Source organism: Desmodus rotundus, chromosome 11 (assembly GCF_022682495.2).
Source record: "Desmodus rotundus isolate HL8 chromosome 11, HLdesRot8A.1, whole genome shotgun sequence".
In the NCBI taxonomy this organism is placed as follows: domain Eukaryota; kingdom Metazoa; phylum Chordata; class Mammalia; order Chiroptera; family Phyllostomidae; genus Desmodus; species Desmodus rotundus.
In genome coordinates this window covers 94,072,458-94,092,073 of record NC_071397.1, presented here as the reverse complement: position 1 = coordinate 94,092,073, position 19,616 = coordinate 94,072,458, and the positions used below count along the sequence as shown (strand labels likewise).

Here is a 19,616-nt window from a genome sequence, read left to right as displayed (position 1 = left end):
AGAGTCAAATAGGAGAGGAAGTGACTGTGACCTTTGGGTGGGGCTGTTTCGACCCCTGTTACATACCACTTCTACTGCTCCCAAGGCTTGTTCTGTGAATGCCCATAATGTCCAAGGGAGCTGTTCCCAATCTGGAAGAGCTACTTGTAGAGAGGTGAGGGTGGGACACAACAGATGACAATTTGGCTCCAGGTTCCCTCCCAATATAATAGCCCCGTGCAGCTAGTGAAAAAAGCTTACAGTGTCTGGAAGCTCATGGAGGATAATTGCCAACGGCATTCAGCTTTTGCTTCTGCAGTTCTGGCTATTCCAGACATTGTGACTGTAACTCAATCAATTGCCCATTATGGCATCTGGCATGCTGTCTTGGACTTTGGCCATGTCTTTTTCTTAATCCCTTTGGCTTCTGAAGATCACGATCCTGGTTCTGACTCAGCTTTCAAAACATAATCACTGTGCAGCCACAGTAGTGGTACTTGGATTCTCCAGCTCTTTGCCACTCACGGGTGGGTCAGAACACAGACCAAGACCCCTTCCTCTTGCAAGTGACTTGGCCCTACCACATTGATGATTTTATGTTGATGAGCCCCAATAAAGTTAGCAGATGCTAATAATTCACTGGAAGGCCCAGGAGTGCTCATTAATTCTGATAAGATTCAGGGACCAGCCACCCGAGACAAGTCAACATTTTGGAAGCAATGTGAGTTACCACTCAAAAGTGGATCCTATCGACAGTAAAGAAAATGTTCTCTGTGCTATGGGTCCCCACTACCAGGAAGGAAGGCTGGCACTTCATCGCACTATTCAGGTATTGGAGACAACGTGTGTCTTATCTATGTATGTGTTTTGTTGAGGTTGCAAGTTAATCAGAAAATCTGCCAAATTTGAAAGGAGACTTAAGCAGCAGGTGACCCTGCAGGCAGTGCCTCGGGATGTCCCAGCAGCCCAGCCCTGGGACACTTTTGAGAGACAGATTTCTATAAGTGGGGGTAGCCTCCATGAGGAGTGCCCATTGGTAGCTCCTTGGCATCAATGCTCCCTTCAGTCGAGGAAGGAATACTTTACACCTGGGGGGGTGCTGGGAGGGGAAATGATTGACACTATCTTTATCTCCCGAATGCCAGCCCTGCCGCCAGTAAAACAATCACATGCTCCACTGAGACAAGCAGCAGCTCTGCCTGCCACCCTGCCCTGCTTCAGGGCTTAGCACTTCAGTCTGCAGGCTGTGGGGTCAGAAAAACTCACATGGGCTCGGCCGGCCCTGAGTGACTCTATGCGCCTGATATTATCAAAGGCGACTCCTAAATGGGAAGTCCCTGGTACATGTACAAACACACAGGCGCAGTCTCGTTTTAGTTAGGCTCCTACCAGGTCATATGCTGTTCCCTGACATGTGAATGCCCTACAGTTAGACCATGGATGGCTTTCAAGGCTATGCCTACTTGGTGACTATCCAAATTAATGTCATATCCAAATTAATACAATGGTGATCCAAATTAAGTTTACCAACAAATCCCAAACTGAACATGAACCCTTCAATTGTATGTTTTCATGTGGGCAAGGGTGTGCCACAGGATACCCTCACAGGGGCTGCAGCTTGACTCATCGTTGCCCCCCTGCATTTATTGGCTATAATGCCACCCCTTGGGTTGCATTCCCTTCGTTAGGCCTCCAGGTAAAAGAGAGCTGTCCTACCTAAGGGACACACGGATTCCTGTTTCCATACAGCAGCGTGAGCCTTGTTCTCTGGCATCTAAGTTCACATTCGAGTGACAGATCAGGAACCTGTCCTTGACTTTAGCTACCATAGCCGATAAGATGGAACAAGCCATCGGAGGTCAATTGGTCAGGCTGAGCTCCCTGATCATAAATGTATCATCGACTGGCCTTGGAGTACATTCTGGTTCATGTGGTTGCCAACCACTCCTGTTGTGTTCTAATTAATACCACCAGTATGGTGGCCCAATCCATGTATAGCATAAGAAAGGAACCTAAGAGGCTATCTGAGCTCAGAGCTATTAGTCCTCTCTGGGACTAAGTCACTTGAATCTAGGATCCTGAAGTGTATGGCTGAGGTCAATACTGCCGGTTAATCTGATCCTGTGGATGGAGATTCTGTGAATAAAAACTCTAATCAAGTATTGATTGAAATAAATGGAACAGATTTGTTCCTAGCCCTTGTCAGTATGTCTAATCCAAATTGCTAATGGGGTGGCATAAATATATGCAAGTTGAATTCAGCCAAGAACATGTCCAGCTGACAGGGGAATTACTGGGAGAGGCAGTCCACCACGTGTCCCTGCCCGTCATTGCCCACTGAGCTGAAATGCAAAGTCCAACTATCTTTTGATTCTGAGTCGTTTCTATAGTCACGTAGTCAATTAAGAACCTTTGCTGCCAGACCCCTTGAGGACCACAGCAGGACCACTTGGCGACTGCCCGCTCCTGCTCCCCGGGGGAGAAGGATAGGTTTGTTTACTGCTCACTGCAAAGGTGGTGAACCCTAAGCTCCGGGCTCATCAGCAGCAGTGCCACCCACTGTGTGCACAGCAGCAGTCTGGGCTCATTGTGTCGCACCGTGGGACACGCGGGCAAGGGGGCCAGGCCAGCGCTCTCGTGCTGATGTTTCTGCTCTTTGCCGTGCTGTCCGGAGTAAACTGGTCTCTGGTCCATTGAGTCCCATTGTTTATTTTGTCATGCACAGAGCTGTGGCCAGCTGCCTTGCTTGCTTGCTGAGACCCCTTTGGGAGCTTGTAACTCCCTACCGTTTTCTAAGGCTGGGCTTTTCCCCTGACAATAACCACAGTACTGTTATGAATTTCAGGAAACTTGACATTGGACATAGATACAATATTTTAATCTGCCATCAGTTTCCAGTTTTATTAACAGTTTTCTAAGCTTTTATTTTTCCAGAAAGTCAACAGACAAATCCCTTTGGGCTATCTATTAGCCCATTTTGAAAAATAAAGTTTTGAGAAGCTTTCAGGTTCAAACTGAAGCTTATTTAAAGCACTTTTAATTTCTATCCATACAATGACTAGAGTGTGTTTTCTGCCCCTGGAGGGAATTTAAGAGACTGTCTGTTCCAACTTTATCAATCTGAGGTAGGAAGCAGAGGTTGTTGGAGGCGAAGTGCCATGCCCAACTATGTTGGTAGAGGAAAGCTGGCTTAATACTTTTATTTTTGCTTTTTTCAGCTACTCACTTCCACTTCAACTTTCTCTTTCCTGTTTGTGATGACATCCAAAGTTGCAATTGAAGCCAATAACAGTCTTGAGTACTTTTGTAGCTGATCAAGCTTTCAGACAATAACAGGCTTCAAAATCTCATTTGTTACAGAACCATAAAAGCAGAGCCACACAAAATACTTTTGGAGTTGATGACTCAGAGGCAAAGTTCCCCATTTACCTAAATCACAGAGAGCTCCCCCCTCCTTCTTCCACGCTCCATTGATGGAATCAGACACATTGGGCTGCAGGTGTTATAAGGGGTCAGACTTCAGGAAAGAAGAATTCGAGGAGAGGTAGAATAATATGGTAGTTCAAAGGATCCAAACTCTATGTGCTCTATGTTGCCATCTGCTTTTAATATGGATTTATTTTTTCAATATATCTTTTTCTCTCATCAAAGGGAGCTTTGCTGGTTACTTTTGATGTTCCTTGGAAGATGTCAGCCCCCAGAGTCTGCATGGGGAAATCAATCAAACCCAGAAATGAATCCTAATGTTTGTGTGTGTGCTGCCTCTAACTAGCTATATATATTTTTGCATTTTATTTTTTATCCCGGTGTTCTCCAACTTCTTGGAGCAAAGGCTCAGATAAGTCCCACTCGTCAAGAGGTCCTGGAGCATCCGGGGGCAGGGGGATGCCCTGCTCCCTCAGGCAGCTGTCAGCTGACGCCTGAACCTGTGTTCCCTGGCTTCCAGTCTGTGCTCTTCCGCAAGAGAGCTTGTGATTAATCATTCGACATTTGGTATGCTTCTCACAGTCCAGCATAGATGGCTTTTAAAAGAAAGCTTTTTGTCTCAAGGAAGTTTCATCCCCCCCCAAAAGAATGTGTCAATTATAAGGCTTATTCTTAACAAGTATGGTTTAAATCAGTGAAAACATATCCGAAAGCAACATAGAGTTTCTCCCCCTTTAGGATTGTGACTGGAAAGTGGCAAGCTTCAAAACAAAAGTGAAAACCCAAACAAAACACAGCCTGTTCTGTTTTCCTAGATATGCAGTTTCACTATTTTGACTGTTTTTAGACCACGTATTTTCAAATGAGTGAGAATAAGAGCTCAACAATTTTAGAACACTGGTGAATGCCTGGCATTATGGGATATTGCCATTTATTCTAGTACATTGACTTTTGAATAGATTTGGGCCTTACGGCGACTGATAGTCTCCAGTGGGTTTCTGGAAACTGCTCAGAGAAACCTTCATTCTATGAGAGGTTCCAAGGTGCCTGTGTTCAGCTAAGTTTGAGGACTTCAGCTTCAAAGTTCTCTCTCACACACAGTAGGGCTGTTCAAAGCCTTAAAATACTAATAGAGAGTATCAGTTCTCATGACCAAAAATAAGATAGGCAACATTTCCTAGCATTTGTCTAAAGAGCTCTTTTTTTTTTTTTTCATAGATCGCGTATTAACACTTCACTGCAGTAATGTTCTGTAGGAACCTGGTAGAAGTTGGGAGAAACTAAAATGTTATTGGGAGAGTTATCCCCTAGGACTCCCTAAGTATCAAATGTTAGCTTCCGAATTCCTATAACATCTCTGCCACGTAGGCGAAATGCTGATGCTCAAACGGCTGAGGCTTCTAGTGACGAGGAAATCCTCGTATGCCAAAGCTTAGAAAGCTCTTTCTTTGGTTGTGTTGAAATCCCTTTCCCTGTGGCTTTCGCCCTTCGGCTTTCATTATTAGAGTCATATGGGATAAGTCCAATTACCTATTCGCACCCTGTTAATTATATGAAGATAATTATTTTGTCCAGCGTTCTCTATTTCCCAGGGTAAACATGTGCACTTAGTTCAACCATTTGTCATATTGAGGAACTTTAACTCGCTCCATCTTCTTAATTGCTCATCTCTGAACACAACTTAGTTTGTTCATTTCATTCCTGAAGTGTGTTGTCTGTGAGAGTGAAGCTAACTGTTCTTTGGCTCTAGACACCAGTCTACTGTTGATGCTGTGATTGCAACAGTTGAGATGCATTATATCATATGGTTAATCTATGAAATAAAATCTCTAAGATTTTTTATTCATCTCCACTATTGTTTATAATTTATGTTTCTGTAGTTGGATCTTTGGACTTAAGTTTCTCTCTAGTAACTACTATAGCTTCAGATTGGTTCATTATCTTATTATATAGACTATTCATCATTCTTCCATTGACTGGATGTTTAAGATGGCACTTGAAGTTTATGCAGCTACCTCATTGTGCCACTACATCCAGATCATAATTGCACATAGCAAAGCGTTACAGAAATTAACAAAACCCTGTCAAATCTCTTGGTAAAAACACTGTCCATACTGAGTTAACTCGATTTTCCTGTCCTGTAACCCTCTAAGAAATTAAAATCTGTTTTGCCGTAACTAATTCTTAGAGAACTTAGCTGCCTCCTAAAGTTTACTGCTTCCTTTCTAAGTGCTCTCAAAATATATTTTAATAATATGATCAAGGTTCTAAAATCAGTGCAAAGCTAAATATTGTGGGGGTTTTAGTTGCCACAAAGTTCCCATTACAATTAGGACCCTCTTTCCCTAGATTGTTAGGACTTCTCCCTTTTTTTTTGCTTTCAAAGGTATGATTTGTGTTTCATTTAAAAGTTCTCAATGTTTTAAGATCACCGGGAGATTTGACCTCATTCAGAGCCTCCCAGCATTTTCTAACAATTTTCTTCACCTTTATTGGCCTTAATTCTTTCTTAATAATGTTTCAGGTAGAGATCATTTGCCCTGAAAGAGAAACTTGAAATAACATGACTTTTGAAGAAGTTTGCCCTCCTTTTTGTCTTCCACTGATACTGTCTTCTTCTTTGCAACTGACTAGCAGTAGAGAAGAAAACTTTCTTTTGATAAATCAGTGTGATGTTTCAGGGGAGATTTAGACTAAACTCAGGGCACCTGGGGCCTAGTTTCAACTCTCAGGTATGACTTTACGGACATTACAGCTCATTTGGATGTTGCTGTTTCTTCATCTGTTAAACATGGGTGCTCGAGGTATATTAGTGGTTGTCAGCTGGGTTTTTTGGGCAACGTCTGGAGACATTTTGGCTGTCGCAATGGGAGGTGGGTGGATGGTACTGACATCTAGCAGGTGGAGGCCAGGGCTCAGCTAACCCTCCCACCACAACAAAATTTCTCTGTCCCGAAACATCACTAGTGCCAACATTGAGAAGCCTTGAGTTAAACCAACCTGGAAATTCCTTTGGCTCCATTATTTCACTTTTTAAAAACTGTTCTTTACAGGAGCTGTAAGTCAGTTGCTTGGGGGGGGGGGGAGGAGATGAAAAAGTAAATCCACACTAAGTGACTTTGTAATACTGGCTTGTTGCCTGGCCCTGTGCTATGTGCTTTTCACGAACACATACGCCACGTCCCCAAACTGAGTGTTAGCTGCTCTGTTCATTACCATTCTTACAGATGAGAAAATGGAAACGCAAAGAGTTTTGGCAACTTGCCCAGGCTATTCAGTTGGTCAGTGGTAGAATGTGGATAAATAAAGGAGCCATCTAACATTTTAGGGTTTTATAATCCACCTGCTATTCTTATCTAAATATAAACTTCCCCTTACCTGATGAAATTTCAGGTCCAATGTTCTATGAACTGTGAATATTTTGCATCTGCTTGATAAATCCAATTGAATTATTGGGATTTAAATGTTGGTATTTACTTATAATGTAGCCATTTGGAAATTAATATTTGTCCCGTTGAATTTCTGAGGTAACCATGCAATTCCCAGTTGAAGTGTATGCTAGCGATACTGTACACTCCCATCTGCAGCATTTTAAGGTTTTATGTGTGACATATATCTCTTTTATTTCCAAAGAGCAGCTCAAAGGCAGCACTTTTTAAAAGTTGATGTCTGAATTTGAATCAGCCCACATATAACTATAGTTGGGTTTTTTCAATCCAATACATTACAGCTATATAATATTTGATAGATTTGATAGATTTCTAGTATCCTTAGAATTTCTTGTGTCTATGTGGAAAACAGGATAGCAGGAAGAATGTAGCTGATTTTGGACAAAAAATGTGCTGTGTGGGTCAGCTCTTTTTCCCCTCACCTCCCCTTCCCTCTCCTCCCCTTTCCCTTCCTTCCGCCCACCCTTCCTTCCTTTTAAATAAATACTGTGTTTTATATAGACAAATGTCCTGAAGTATTTTTTATATATTCATTCTTATACTGAAAGGGCTGTTGTTTTAAATTATGGTGAAAACTTTTAGCTTAATTTATTTGATATTTGATGATTATTCTATATAGGATAGAAAAACAAAGACTGACATCTTCCAAAACACTGAATCCCAATAAATGAGAATTTTAAAATTAAAAATCATTATAATCTAGCAATTTACCACTTAAACTTAGCCAAATCGAATGACATCTTTTTTAACTTAGTTTTTTAAAGAAAAATATGTCGCTGTATTTTATCAGCTAGTTACATGAACAAAAACAACAGGCACAATAGAATGCTGCAGTAAGGACATTAGTCAATCCAATTATTAAAACCCAAACTCCCTAAAAGATCAGAGTAGTTAGCCAGGGATGTCTCTGGCTAATTCATGTTGTCAACGTCCTCTGTACAGCTTTGTTACAGAGAAGGATTGTCTGGTCCAATGGACTGGTGAGAGAGTTGAGAAAACTGAGTCCTTTCCAGACAGAAAGGTTTGTTTCATCACACGCTCAGGCAGAGAGCAACAACCAGAACATTCACCTGACTCCCTGCCCTGACCTCCTCGGGTGACACCACCCACCCAGCTGCGTTCTCTAGTAGGACAGATGTGACTGCAGTCACAATCACAAAGGGCATCGAATCGAAATACCAAATGAGCCTCTCTGACGTGAATAAAAAAATGAAGTTGTGAAAAAGCAAATGCTATCATTCGCTGAGAGTTAATATGACTATAATGATGTCAAAAGATTTTAGTTCAAATAATTTGAGCTCATATAATGATCACTAAGATACTCATTATTAAATTTCTAATTTCCCACGCTATTCACGAACCTGTCTTAATGCTTATCTTTATGCCCTGACACACAAGTACTCTGTGAATACATCTAACAAGCATACACAGAGACCTTACGGCACTCAAATTGTCAGCGGATGAAGACAACATTTAGTTCTAGGAGCAACCACTGAGAAGAGCGAGCCCGAGACTGGAGGGACAGTAGGGCCTATTGATTGAGAGACTGAGTCATAAGATCAAACTGAATGGACTCATTCCTCAGCTGCTACTTTTTAACTATGATCTTGGGCAAGTTAATTCCTTAAACATTGATTTTTCTCAATTGTAGAAATAATCATACTTCATATGATTAGATAAGATAAACTGGGCACAAACTGGTCAATAAATGTTGTTACTAGTAGTCTTAAAGTCAAATGTTTTTCTGGAAATAAAAATATTTCCAATGAAACAATAGTTTTTCCTCCCAGCCAGTTTATCAAAACATACCAAGGTCCGCTACATATGAAAGACACTTTTCATTTTAAACCCAGGTATACGCTAGCATCACTCATGCACAGAGGCACACCCATCCTATGCACGCACACACATGCACTCACAGCTGGGACCATCCCCTTTTTAAACCGCAGAACTAAAGGGAAGTCATTTTGATTTTATTAACAAAACACATGGTAATGTGGTCAAGCTCTGTAATTTCATAAGCTACTCTCATTGAGAGTTTTATCATGAGATTGAAATGCTTTCCTTCTCAAATTAGCTCTCCATAGATGTTTTCTAAAAAAACCCCAAGACACAGCTCCAGAGAGTCATGTGGTTGGTTGACTTCTTCAAAAATGAGGCTTCTGCTTTTAGCTTAGCTGGTGATAATATAGTTATATAGTTAGCACAAATGCAAAGTATCTCTTAATTTTTTGACTGGCTGCTTGGATTAAAATATCAAGAAACTACTTTAAAACTAGATTTGCATTGGCCACATTAATGAGCAGGAGGTACCATACTGTTAGCTTTCACACCGTTGTACTACTTTCTCCTATGAGACTTACTGCTACATGTAACAGAAAGTTAAGCCTTTGTCCAAGAGTAACAACATCCTTTTAGTAAACATCCATTTTAGTAAATGGACGTTTTACAAGGTCCATTTGGTGAAAAAAATTATAGCAATCAGCTTGACGGAAATGGTTATTCAGATTAGCCACAAAAGCGGCTTTGGTAGTCTTTGGAAAAAGTTATAGTTTAATGTTTTATTTGAAAAACAGACTCTTGGACTTAACTTCTACCCAGTGAGCCAGAATTTCTTAGAAAAGTTCTTCAGAACTTCCACTTTCTGGAGCTTATTATTATAAAGCTTGGAAACCTCTAGATGAGACCATACCACTGTATTTGAGTGCAAAATGGTGTTGTGTGAGAATGCAAAGGAAAGCTTCGGATTCATATTAGAAGCTCAGACGTTTACCTGGGTTCTGCCTCATACTGGTGGTGTGATCTTGTTAATCACTGGACCTCTCTGAGCATTTAGTTTTCCCCGTTTACCAATCAGGGTGGTTACCGGAAGCCGAGGCGGTGGTACACGTGAAAAGGCTTTGTTTTGTCTCCAGTGACACAAATGTAAGGTGGCATGATTGTTATGGCCATAGTTAACACAAAGTCTAACTAATGATCCAACTAATCTAATAAAGTCGTTTGTTTTCCCCTGTAATATTAAATACTTTAAATCCTAATCTAGGTGTCGAAACAGAACATGTACTATGGCAGGTGATCAGGGTGGAAGACAAGCCGTGAAGACAGGTCACAGCGGCTGGCATCTCAGATGGCAGTGTTCTCCACAATATGGAGCCCAATAAGGACGACAGTAGGGTGGCGCATGCACAGAGAACTCATTGCATTGAGAGCACATGGGCAGTGAATGCTCATGTGGGCGTCTCCTTAGCAAAGAGCCAGTAGCTATAAAGACGATAAGCCCAACATAAACCAGGCACGGAGTGCTACAGCTGGAGCAGTGGCTGAGCCCTGAATTACTCCAAGAACATGCCACCATTTTTTTTCATACTCAGCCAAGGCAAGATCGCCTTGGGTGTTGAAACCAGTCTTCGGCCTCTGAATCCAGTTCTTGGCCTCCTCATCAATAGCACTTGTTAAAAATAAAACTGAGATGGCACAAGTGTAAATAAACAAGTTTTTGAACAGTGTAACTTCTGATCAGAGGATCAGCCAATAGAAAATGAAGAACCACTCCTGTGAGTATTTTCTAGGCCCTTCTGAAGGGTGAGCCTGATGTTGCCAGAACCCTTCACATCTCCTGAAATATCGGGAGCCCTCTGGTTATTCATTTGGTCAACAGATGTTTTTGGACTGATCTGTAATGTGCCAGACACTGTGCTCAGTAGATCCTGGAGGCACAAGAAGGCAGATGCGGCCCGTGCCCTCAGGAAGGGACGGCTCGCTTGTCCCATGCAGCCTGTGCCTCCTTTAGCCGCAGTTACTTCTCTCCCTACGTCCATACCCCTTTGCGATGTGACAGCAGCTCCTACCACCAACAGGCAGAGTCTGGTGCCCACCCCTTGAATCTCGACCCCCCATGCAAACACGCTAGAGACAGCCATTCTTGCTGCAGTCGTCCTAGATCAGCTAGTCGACAGCCGGCCTGGCTACTGCTGCTGACCACAGAGTGAGTCTGGCTAAGGCTGGAAAAACTGCCCAGCCCACTCCAGTCCCCATTACTGAGCCATAGAATCTCAAACTCAAAATTGGCACCTTTAAGCCACTAAATTTTGGAATGACTTGTTATGCAGCAAAAGCTAACTGAGTAGCTCTTCACTACGTGAGTATGATTCAGCATTAATTTCGGGCACAGAATTTTGTCATATGGCTTATCAAATTACCTTGATAAGTGCCAACTCTCCACTTCACTTTGCGCTGTGTGGACTGGGTCTCAGTGTACAGCTGTCAGAATACAGACACCCTGGGAAGGTTTGATATTGGATCTCTGATCTGCAGAATATGAAGTGGACTAATGTGCTTGAGGTGTGACATATATAGTATAATATATTTCTTGGAGAAAACACAAATACACAGGCAGACATAAACACCTACAAAAATACAAAATTCAAACAAGCATTTCAAAAGTTAATGCAAATCCAATTAGCTTTGTTTTCCTACCAGGATGGCTCGTGCTGTTAAAGAAACACAACAAAAACAACCTGTTTGTCAGATGCTGAATTTGTACAATGAATCAATTAGGTCCTGCAGACACAGACATAAAGTCTCCGATTTTTCCTTCAAATAATTTTATTATTTTGATGTATTATTGAGACTACCACCAAAGGCTGATGTATTGGCCCAGATGTCGGTGTAACTAGTTTGATTCTAATGATGACATTAGTGGAGATTAGCGAAAGGATCTTTGATTTATCTTAATTTTCAAATATGTCAGAGTGTCTTTTCCTCTTTTCCTGGCAGCCGCTCCTCTTTGTCCGGCTCTCCCAGCTGGGCGGTTCGGGAAAGCAGCCAATTCCCGGGCTAATGCGTTTCTGCTGTGATCCGACACTGATGCTGCTTCACGGGGGCAGCGATGAAGATAAGCGCTAATTGGATGTATTTTTAAAGCAAGCCTTTTAGTTACTTGGAACAGAGCTTCCCCGATTAGCTTCTTTGCTCCTCTCTCTGGCTATGCAGGAACCGCATCAATGTGGAAAAGCTGCATTTGGAAGGGAGTCAAGGGCACTGTCCGGGGCAACTGAAGGGCCACCATGCTGAAGTCAGGAGAAATGCTAGCAGCTTGGCTGGGGGCTGAATTGCCAGGAGAGCAAGGCGAGTGATGGATGCTGGGGGGATCAGAAGTGACAGAGGCCCCAGTCGTGGTCCAGAGTACACTACCTACAGCCACACCCTAAAGTGCCAGAAAGCAGGGGGAAGGTGTGGGTAGGACTGAAGGAGAAAGAACCAACGTTTTATAATGGCCATTCTGTGCTCCAATGTAAGTATTTTGCTGCAATGCAACAAATTGTAACTTTAGAAGTGAGACTTTTAAATTGGATTCTTTAATATAGTGCCCTCAGGTTGAAAAATATCTACTTAAATCCCTGCCCTCTTTAGGTTACTCAAAAGCTTTTGGTAGCTGCTGGGGAGAGCTGCTTAGTAATACAGGAAGGGTTTAAAGACTCAATGTGGAAAAAAACAGAGAAAAGAAGCAGGGTAGAAACATATTTCTTTCTGGCTTTTATTTTTGAGATGGATTTAGAAGGGAGACATAATAAGTTAATTTCCCTTTGGTTGGAAGTGGGCCTGCCATCATTATCTCATACTTTCTAGGAGAAGCCAGTTCCTGTGTTCATTTCAGCATTATTTAATATCAGGGGTATGAGGATTAATAACCCCGATGACCCACATCGCATTAGTCCTGTGGTCAGTGAGAAAGAGTAATTCTGGGCTCAGGCTGGGTGGCTGTAGTGGGCATAATGGGGGACAGCAAGGTGGGGTGTGGTGGGGAGACAGCAGAAAGGACGCAGCAGCTAACTCTCCCTTTGCCTCCTGGATTTTGCCTTCCAGTGGTTTTTAGGGAAACATCTGTCCCCACAGACCCTGCCCCTGAGACTAGGAATTTCGTATAAGCTTCTGACTCAAGAATTAACGGTACAGAAAGTTTAAATTTCAGTTCTGGGTTATGAAAGTACACAGGCTCTGAGCTTTGGATGCTAGCACCATTATTTGAAAATTTACTTACTAAATTAACATCAATATTTAAGTGATATGTTTGATTTACTTTAAAGGTCAGACTTCAAATTTTGCAAATGCGTGGCTTAATAACTTAGAGACAGATTTTTCTCTTTCCTCCTTTTTGATTTCTCATATAGTTAGCATATTGTGTGTAAATCTTGAATCTTTCATACAGGCCATGCTCTGTACTCGTCTGCACATAGGAATACACCTTCCAACAAATCATCACTCCTCTTTTTTTTTCTTTTCTCTTTTGCTGTGACACCGATTTCTGGGAACAGCTTGTACCCTTCACCGCAGTCAGCACAGTGCTGGCTCTTTCTCTTTAACCACAGAATTGGAACAGGACTGGCGTTTAAGAAGTGACCCCTGTCATATTAGAGTGATATACATAACGTATGTGCCATTGGGGGGGAAAGTGAGAAGGATTCTGGATCAGGATCACTTACAAAATACGCTAAATGCCATTAGTTTTGCAAAGAAGGCAAGGCTATGAAGATAATGGTTTTTAGAGGCTTTACAGATTTCCAGGTGGCATATCTCTATCTCTAAATGTCTACATACAAGTATATAGAGCTCAGTTTACAAATGAAGTGCCTCTCCAACACAATGATCGAAATTTATGCCCCTCCTCCCTCAGTCCTCATGCTGAACCTCAATCCCCTACTTGCTGGTTTCTTTCTGATGGATTAAAATCTTGGCTTCATACAGAGCTCTATAATTTCATGTCATCACCAGTAGGTATAAGCAATTCTAGAAGCTGCATACCTGATGGTTGGTCCTATCCACCGTATTGGCTGTGGAGGGATGATCTCTCGTGTTCTGACGGTTTCGAGCGGAGTTTTGCTGCTCAATGGTGGAGGAAGTTGGGATACAGAACTCTCTGAAGCATCGTTTGAAGTTTTCATCCAGAAACGCATAAAGGACTGGATTCAGGCAGCTGTTTGTGTAACCGAGAGCAATACAGAAGTGCCAGGACACAGTCTGAAAAGTAGTTTCTGGGATTGTTATCAAGGCTTTAATGATGACGTAAATGTGAATGGGAGTCCAGCAGACGATGAACACAGCCACAACCACCAGCACCATCCTGGTGATTCTTCGAAGATTCCTGTCTTTTTCTTTGGAGCCAGAGAGCATACGGACACTCTTGAGGCGTAATATCATCAGGCCATAGCACACCGTGATGATGAGGACAGGCATGACAAAGGCGAAGATGAAAACGCAGATTTTCAGTAGGTTTTCCCAGTACCAGGTTGGGTGAGAGAATGCTAGTGTACAATCTATGGAACCTAGATGAAAAGAATTATAAGGAAGAGTTAGCAGCAACATTTAGTTGTGTCATTGGGTATGAACATTGCCATGTTGCTTACTAATTTATCACCTTGACGTAAGCTAACTTAAGGCTATTAGTACACAAGCCAAAATACTTAAAGAAACTGTGGGAGAAACTCAGCTCTTTGGTGATCTTCAGGGAGAGTTATTTTTATTTTTTCTAAATATCTCATTCTGCTGTGCACTTTGACCACATTAAGGTTTCTTTCAGTCAACAATTAAGGGCCTCTCATCATAAGCTGGATAATCACTGTCCAAAGTCTTTAGGACTTCCCAGCTAATGGATGTTTTCACTCACTTTTGTTGGGTGGTTTGTCATGCTGATAAGTGGTCCAGAAAGATAAATTTGCTATGCAGGCAACCACTTGAAATTGTAAAACAAGCCTCCACTTAATGCTTTTAGGTTTAAGCTCTAATTACTCTGGAAAGAACTGTATTTTTATTTTCTCATCATCTTGACGAAGTACAGAGAAATCAGGAACCAGTTGATTATATTCCCTTTGAAATGTTTACTGGGCTTAAAGGGGAAATTTTAATTTAGAAGTATTTAAAGGCATTTTGCTAGAAAAACAATCATTAAAATTACAATTTGACTAAGACTGTGGGTATCTCCATGAATTCTACTTAGTTTATGAGTTCTCTGACATATCGACCTCTGAATTCTCCATCCCTCGTGCCTGCCACATTACTCACCATGCCTGTATTTTGTTGTCGCCATGAACATTACGGGCAGGCCGATGGCCGAAGAGAGGATCCAGTTGCAGACGTTGATGATTTTGGCATTGCGGGGGGTACGGAAATCCAGGGCCTTGACAGGGTGGCAGACTGCGATGTAGCGATCAACGCTCATGGTGCAGAGGGTGAATATGCTGGTGAACATGTTGTAGTAGTCTATGGAGATCACTACCTTGCAGAGGATGGTTCCGAACGGCCATGTTCCCATGAGGTAATTGACACTCTGGAAAGGCAGGGTACTGGTCGCCAAGGCATCTGCCAGAGCAAGGTTGAAGATGTAGATGTTGGTGGCAGTCTTCATTTTGGTGTATCTAGGAAAGGAAGGAAGAGGCCAAGTCAGAAAGAGACAGCAATGTGAAATACAGATAAGCTTCCAATAATTTTAAAAAAAATCTCAGGATTAGCAGAAAGCATTTGATATTTGTCATGGATAAACTCTTTTCTCAGACTGGATTGGCTATTTATAGCCAAGTACATATAGGCTACGTATATAATTTCTCTACCTATCAGTTTTCTTACCTGCAAAATAGGTATGACAATAGGTGCCATACTGATTTATTAATAATAAGCCAGCCACAGGAAGCTCTCAGTCAAGTATCCAGCCAGACCCTAAATAATAATTCATTTTGGTCCTAAATATATAAAATTCATATATATGTATATCTATATATGCTTAAAATTGTGGAGCAATGTAACTGTGAAAGAATGCCTGGGAAAAGTCCAGCCATTGTTAATATAATGAGAACAGTTTGCACAACATGGATGTAACCTGGCAGCCAAGGAGAGTGGACTGGAATGTGCATGTGTGAACAATGGTGACTTCACTGTAGTAGTCAGTGGGGACCATAGATGCCATTCAGTGAGCATGTGTACTGTGTGGTCATTGCATTCAAAATGACTGAGTAGAGCAACATGTCTGCATCAGAGTTTACATTAACCTTGAACATTCTTCTGTGGAAACTATTAGGATGATTTAGAAGGCCACAGCTATGAGCAACTGGTGATTGGCAGCTTCATCATGACAACACACCTGTTCATGCATCATATCTCATGCAGAGGTTTTTTTGGTGAAACATAAAATCACCTGGGTGACTCAGCCCCCTTATAGCCCAGATTTGGCACCTTATGACTTCTGACATTTTCCCAAAACTAAAATCGCCTTTGAAAGGAAAGAGATTTCAGACCATTGATGAGATTCAGGAAAATAAGATGGGGCAGCTCATGGTGATTGGAAGAACTGTGTGAGGTCCCAAGGTGCCTACTTTGAAGGGGGCTGAGGTGTCATTGTCTTATGTGTAATATTTCTTGTATCTTCTTCAATAAATGTCTCTATTTTTCATACTATATGGCTGGATACCTTTTGGACAGACCTTATATATGTATGTACATATACACATATGTGCATGCACACACATACACACCAGCTATTATGGGGGCATATAGATGAGACAAAGAGACTAGATGGGTTAAGATAAGGAAAGAAGGAATGCATCCTGGAAGTGCAGAAACACAAGTCTGCCCTTACAGTTGCTAGGCAGAGAGAATCCAAACAAAGGCACAGAGGTGAAATGGCATGATGTCTGTTTGGCACAGCTAAAAGGTGAAATCCCACCAGGGAGTGACAATGAACCTGATAGCAGAGGAATACAGAGGCCAGTTCATGGAGGGACTTGTATGCCATGGTAAAAGGATTAGGCTTTATCCAATCTGTAATGGGGAAGCAAGGTTGTTTGTTTTGTTTTTATTTTTTAATAGCTTTAGTTATTGTAAAATTAAAGTGTACAATCTGATAAGTTTTGACATATGTACACATTTGTGAAACCATTACCATAATCAAGATCAGGGATTGGCAAACTGTGGCCTACAGACTCAGCTGGATTGCTGCCTGTTCTTATAAATTGTTTTATTGGAACACACTCCCACCATTTAATTACTTCCAATCTATAGCTGTTTCAGTGACACAACCGCAGAGTTGAATAGTTGCAACCAAGACCGTAAGACCTGCAATGCCTAAAATATTTATTATCTCGCTTTTTACAGCAAAAAAGTCAATGCTTGATCAAGATCATGAGCGTATCAATTATCCTCAAAAGTTTCCTTGTGAAGCGCTTTAATCTTTCCATCCTACCGTCCCTGCCTTAAACCCCGCCCCCAATGATCCTTAGGCAATCACTGATCTTGATTTGCTTTCTGCCATTATTGATTAGTTTGCATTTTCTAGAATTTTATGCAAATAGAATCATTGAGCATATCTTTGTGGGTTTTTTTTTTTGGTCTAGCTTCTTTCACTCAGCAGAATAATTTTGAGATTCATTCACATTGTTGCTTTATTAATAATTCATTTTTAACTGCAAGTGGTATTTCATTGTGAGAACGTGCCATAACTTGTTCATTCATTCATTCATCAATTGGAATTGAGTTGGGTTCTGTTTTTAGATACTATAAATTAGCTGTTGTGAACATTCGTGTACAAGTGTTTGCATAAAAAAATGTTTCCTTTCTCTGGCGTAAGTATCTAAGAGTGTTGTATGTGTTTACAGCTGCAGAAATTAGAACTACCACATGGAAGGTATGCTGACAACACGAATACATTTTACCCAATGGCAGGACACCTTACAAATATATTGTCAGCTATATTTGACTTTCCACATCAGTTTACCCTCATTTTCCACTCTCAGTCCATATGCATTGCAACAGGCTCTAATACTAGGTCAGGACATAAAGATGTAAAGTGATTGGGACAATGGGGGATGTTTAACGATGCTTCAATGTCTCATGTTTCAAACAGAGTCAATGAGGTTATTTGAGTACTTCTGGTGAAGGAGTATATTACTTTTCCCACAGGACCCAAACCTTAGATGATGGAAACTATGCAGTTCTGGAAGGGCCTGTCTGAAAATGGATCCAACTCGGAGCATACAGCTTTGACAGAGAGAAACCCACAGCTGATGCCAGGTTTTCCTTGGACTTTTTATTTCAAGGTACAGTGAGTTCTATTTAATCTCCAGTTTGTATTTATTGTTTTTCATTCACATGAAATTAAGAGTCTAACCCATTCAGCCTGAGATGGCTATTGGTTGGAAAAGATGGTATTACAGACTCATTTGTTTGGGGCCTTAGTTCTTCATGCCATTTCCCCATCAATTACTACTTAAGAAAAAACATCGTTGATTTTGACCTGCTTGTGCTAAATGAAGACACACTGAATAAAGTACTTGTGTATGTTGATGGGTTTTGCAAATATTTTGTTATTTTATTTTTGAGTTAATTCTGAAATTGCGATGACCCTATCTCTGTCTAGAAATAAAACTGACCAGCAGAGCTTAAAAAGAGGAAGAACAAATTCTAGAATCCAGTTGGCCAGTTTTGTATCAGGTCAAGGCCTTTGCATGGCTCGACTCCCTTTTCTGGGAGTTCACAATAGAGCCAACTGGAAATGCACAGAAGACCTACATGTCCTTTTGGGCTGATTTCCTGCTCTTGAATGTTTTTACCAAATGGAGTTTTTCTTCCTTTTGCTACTATAATGGAAGAAGAATGCTATGTAATTCAGTAAGGATTCAACCAGCACTGGGTTTGGGAAGGTGCCTGTCTTGCATCTGCCACAACTTTCATGTCCACTTATACTCATGTAAAGAAATTTACATTTTTTATGGAGGAAAACATTCCCTGGAATATCATCTTTTTTTTAAGTAAAAGGGAAAATTTTAAAAATATTATTTTATTGTTGTTCAACAACAGTTGTCTGAATTTACTCCCTACCATTCCCCCCCACCCCAGCCATCCCCACCTTCATCCCTTGGTTTTTGTCCATGTGTCCTTTATAGCTGTCCCTGAAAACCCTTGCCCCCTTCCCCCTATTATCCCCTCCCACTTCCCCATGGTTACTGTCAGAATGTTCTTAATTTCAATGTCTTTGGTTATGTTTTGCTTGCTTCTTTGTTTTGTTGATTAGGTTCCACTTAAAGGTGAAATCATATAGTATTTGTCCCTTACCACCTAGCATATTGCACTTAGCATAATGTTCTCCAGTTCCATCCATGCTGTTGCAAAGGGTAGGAGCTCCTTCTTTCTTTCTGCAGCTTAGTATTCCATTGTGTAAATGTACCATATTTTTTTGATCCACTCACTTACTGTTGGGCACTTAGGTTGTTTCCAGCATTTGGCTATTGTAAATTGTGCTGCTATGAACATTGGGGTGCATAAGTTGTTTTGGATTGGTGTTGCAGGGTTCTTAAGATATAATCCCAGCAGTGGAACTGCAAGGTCAAAAGGCAGTTCCATTTTTGTCCAAACACAGCAACCAGACAAGAAAAAGAAATAAAAAGCATCTAAATTGGAAAAGAAGAAGCAAAACTGTCATTGTTTGCAGATGACATGATAGTATACATAGAAAATCCTATAGACTTCACCAAAAAACTACTCGACCTAATAAGTGAATTTGGCAAAACAGCAGAATACAAAGTCAATATTCAGAAATCAAAAGCATTTTTGTACACCAACAATAAAATATCAGAAACAGAAATCTGGAATATCATCTTTTAATATCCATGATCAATTGGATAAATCCAATGAAGTAAAGGCACTTGTCTTACATTTCAGGTTTTATTTAGATTACAAAAGTGATCACGTGAGTACCTACCTGAATTTCTCCTTTATTAG

General features: G+C 41.2%; 1 protein-coding gene across 1 annotated transcript in view; it reads right to left on the bottom strand.

The window, feature by feature from the left end:
- OPRM1 (opioid receptor mu 1) overlaps positions 1–19,616 on the bottom strand; it is a 49,145-nt gene that overhangs the window by 3,263 nt on the left and 26,266 nt on the right. The window contains exons 2-3 of the mRNA XM_024551980.4: positions 14,913–15,265; positions 13,656–14,176 (exon numbers count right to left, since the gene is read on the bottom strand). Of these exons, the coding sequence (XP_024407748.3) occupies positions 13,656–14,176; positions 14,913–15,265 (874 nt within the window). The remainder of the gene's footprint in view (positions 1–13,655; positions 14,177–14,912; positions 15,266–19,616) is intronic.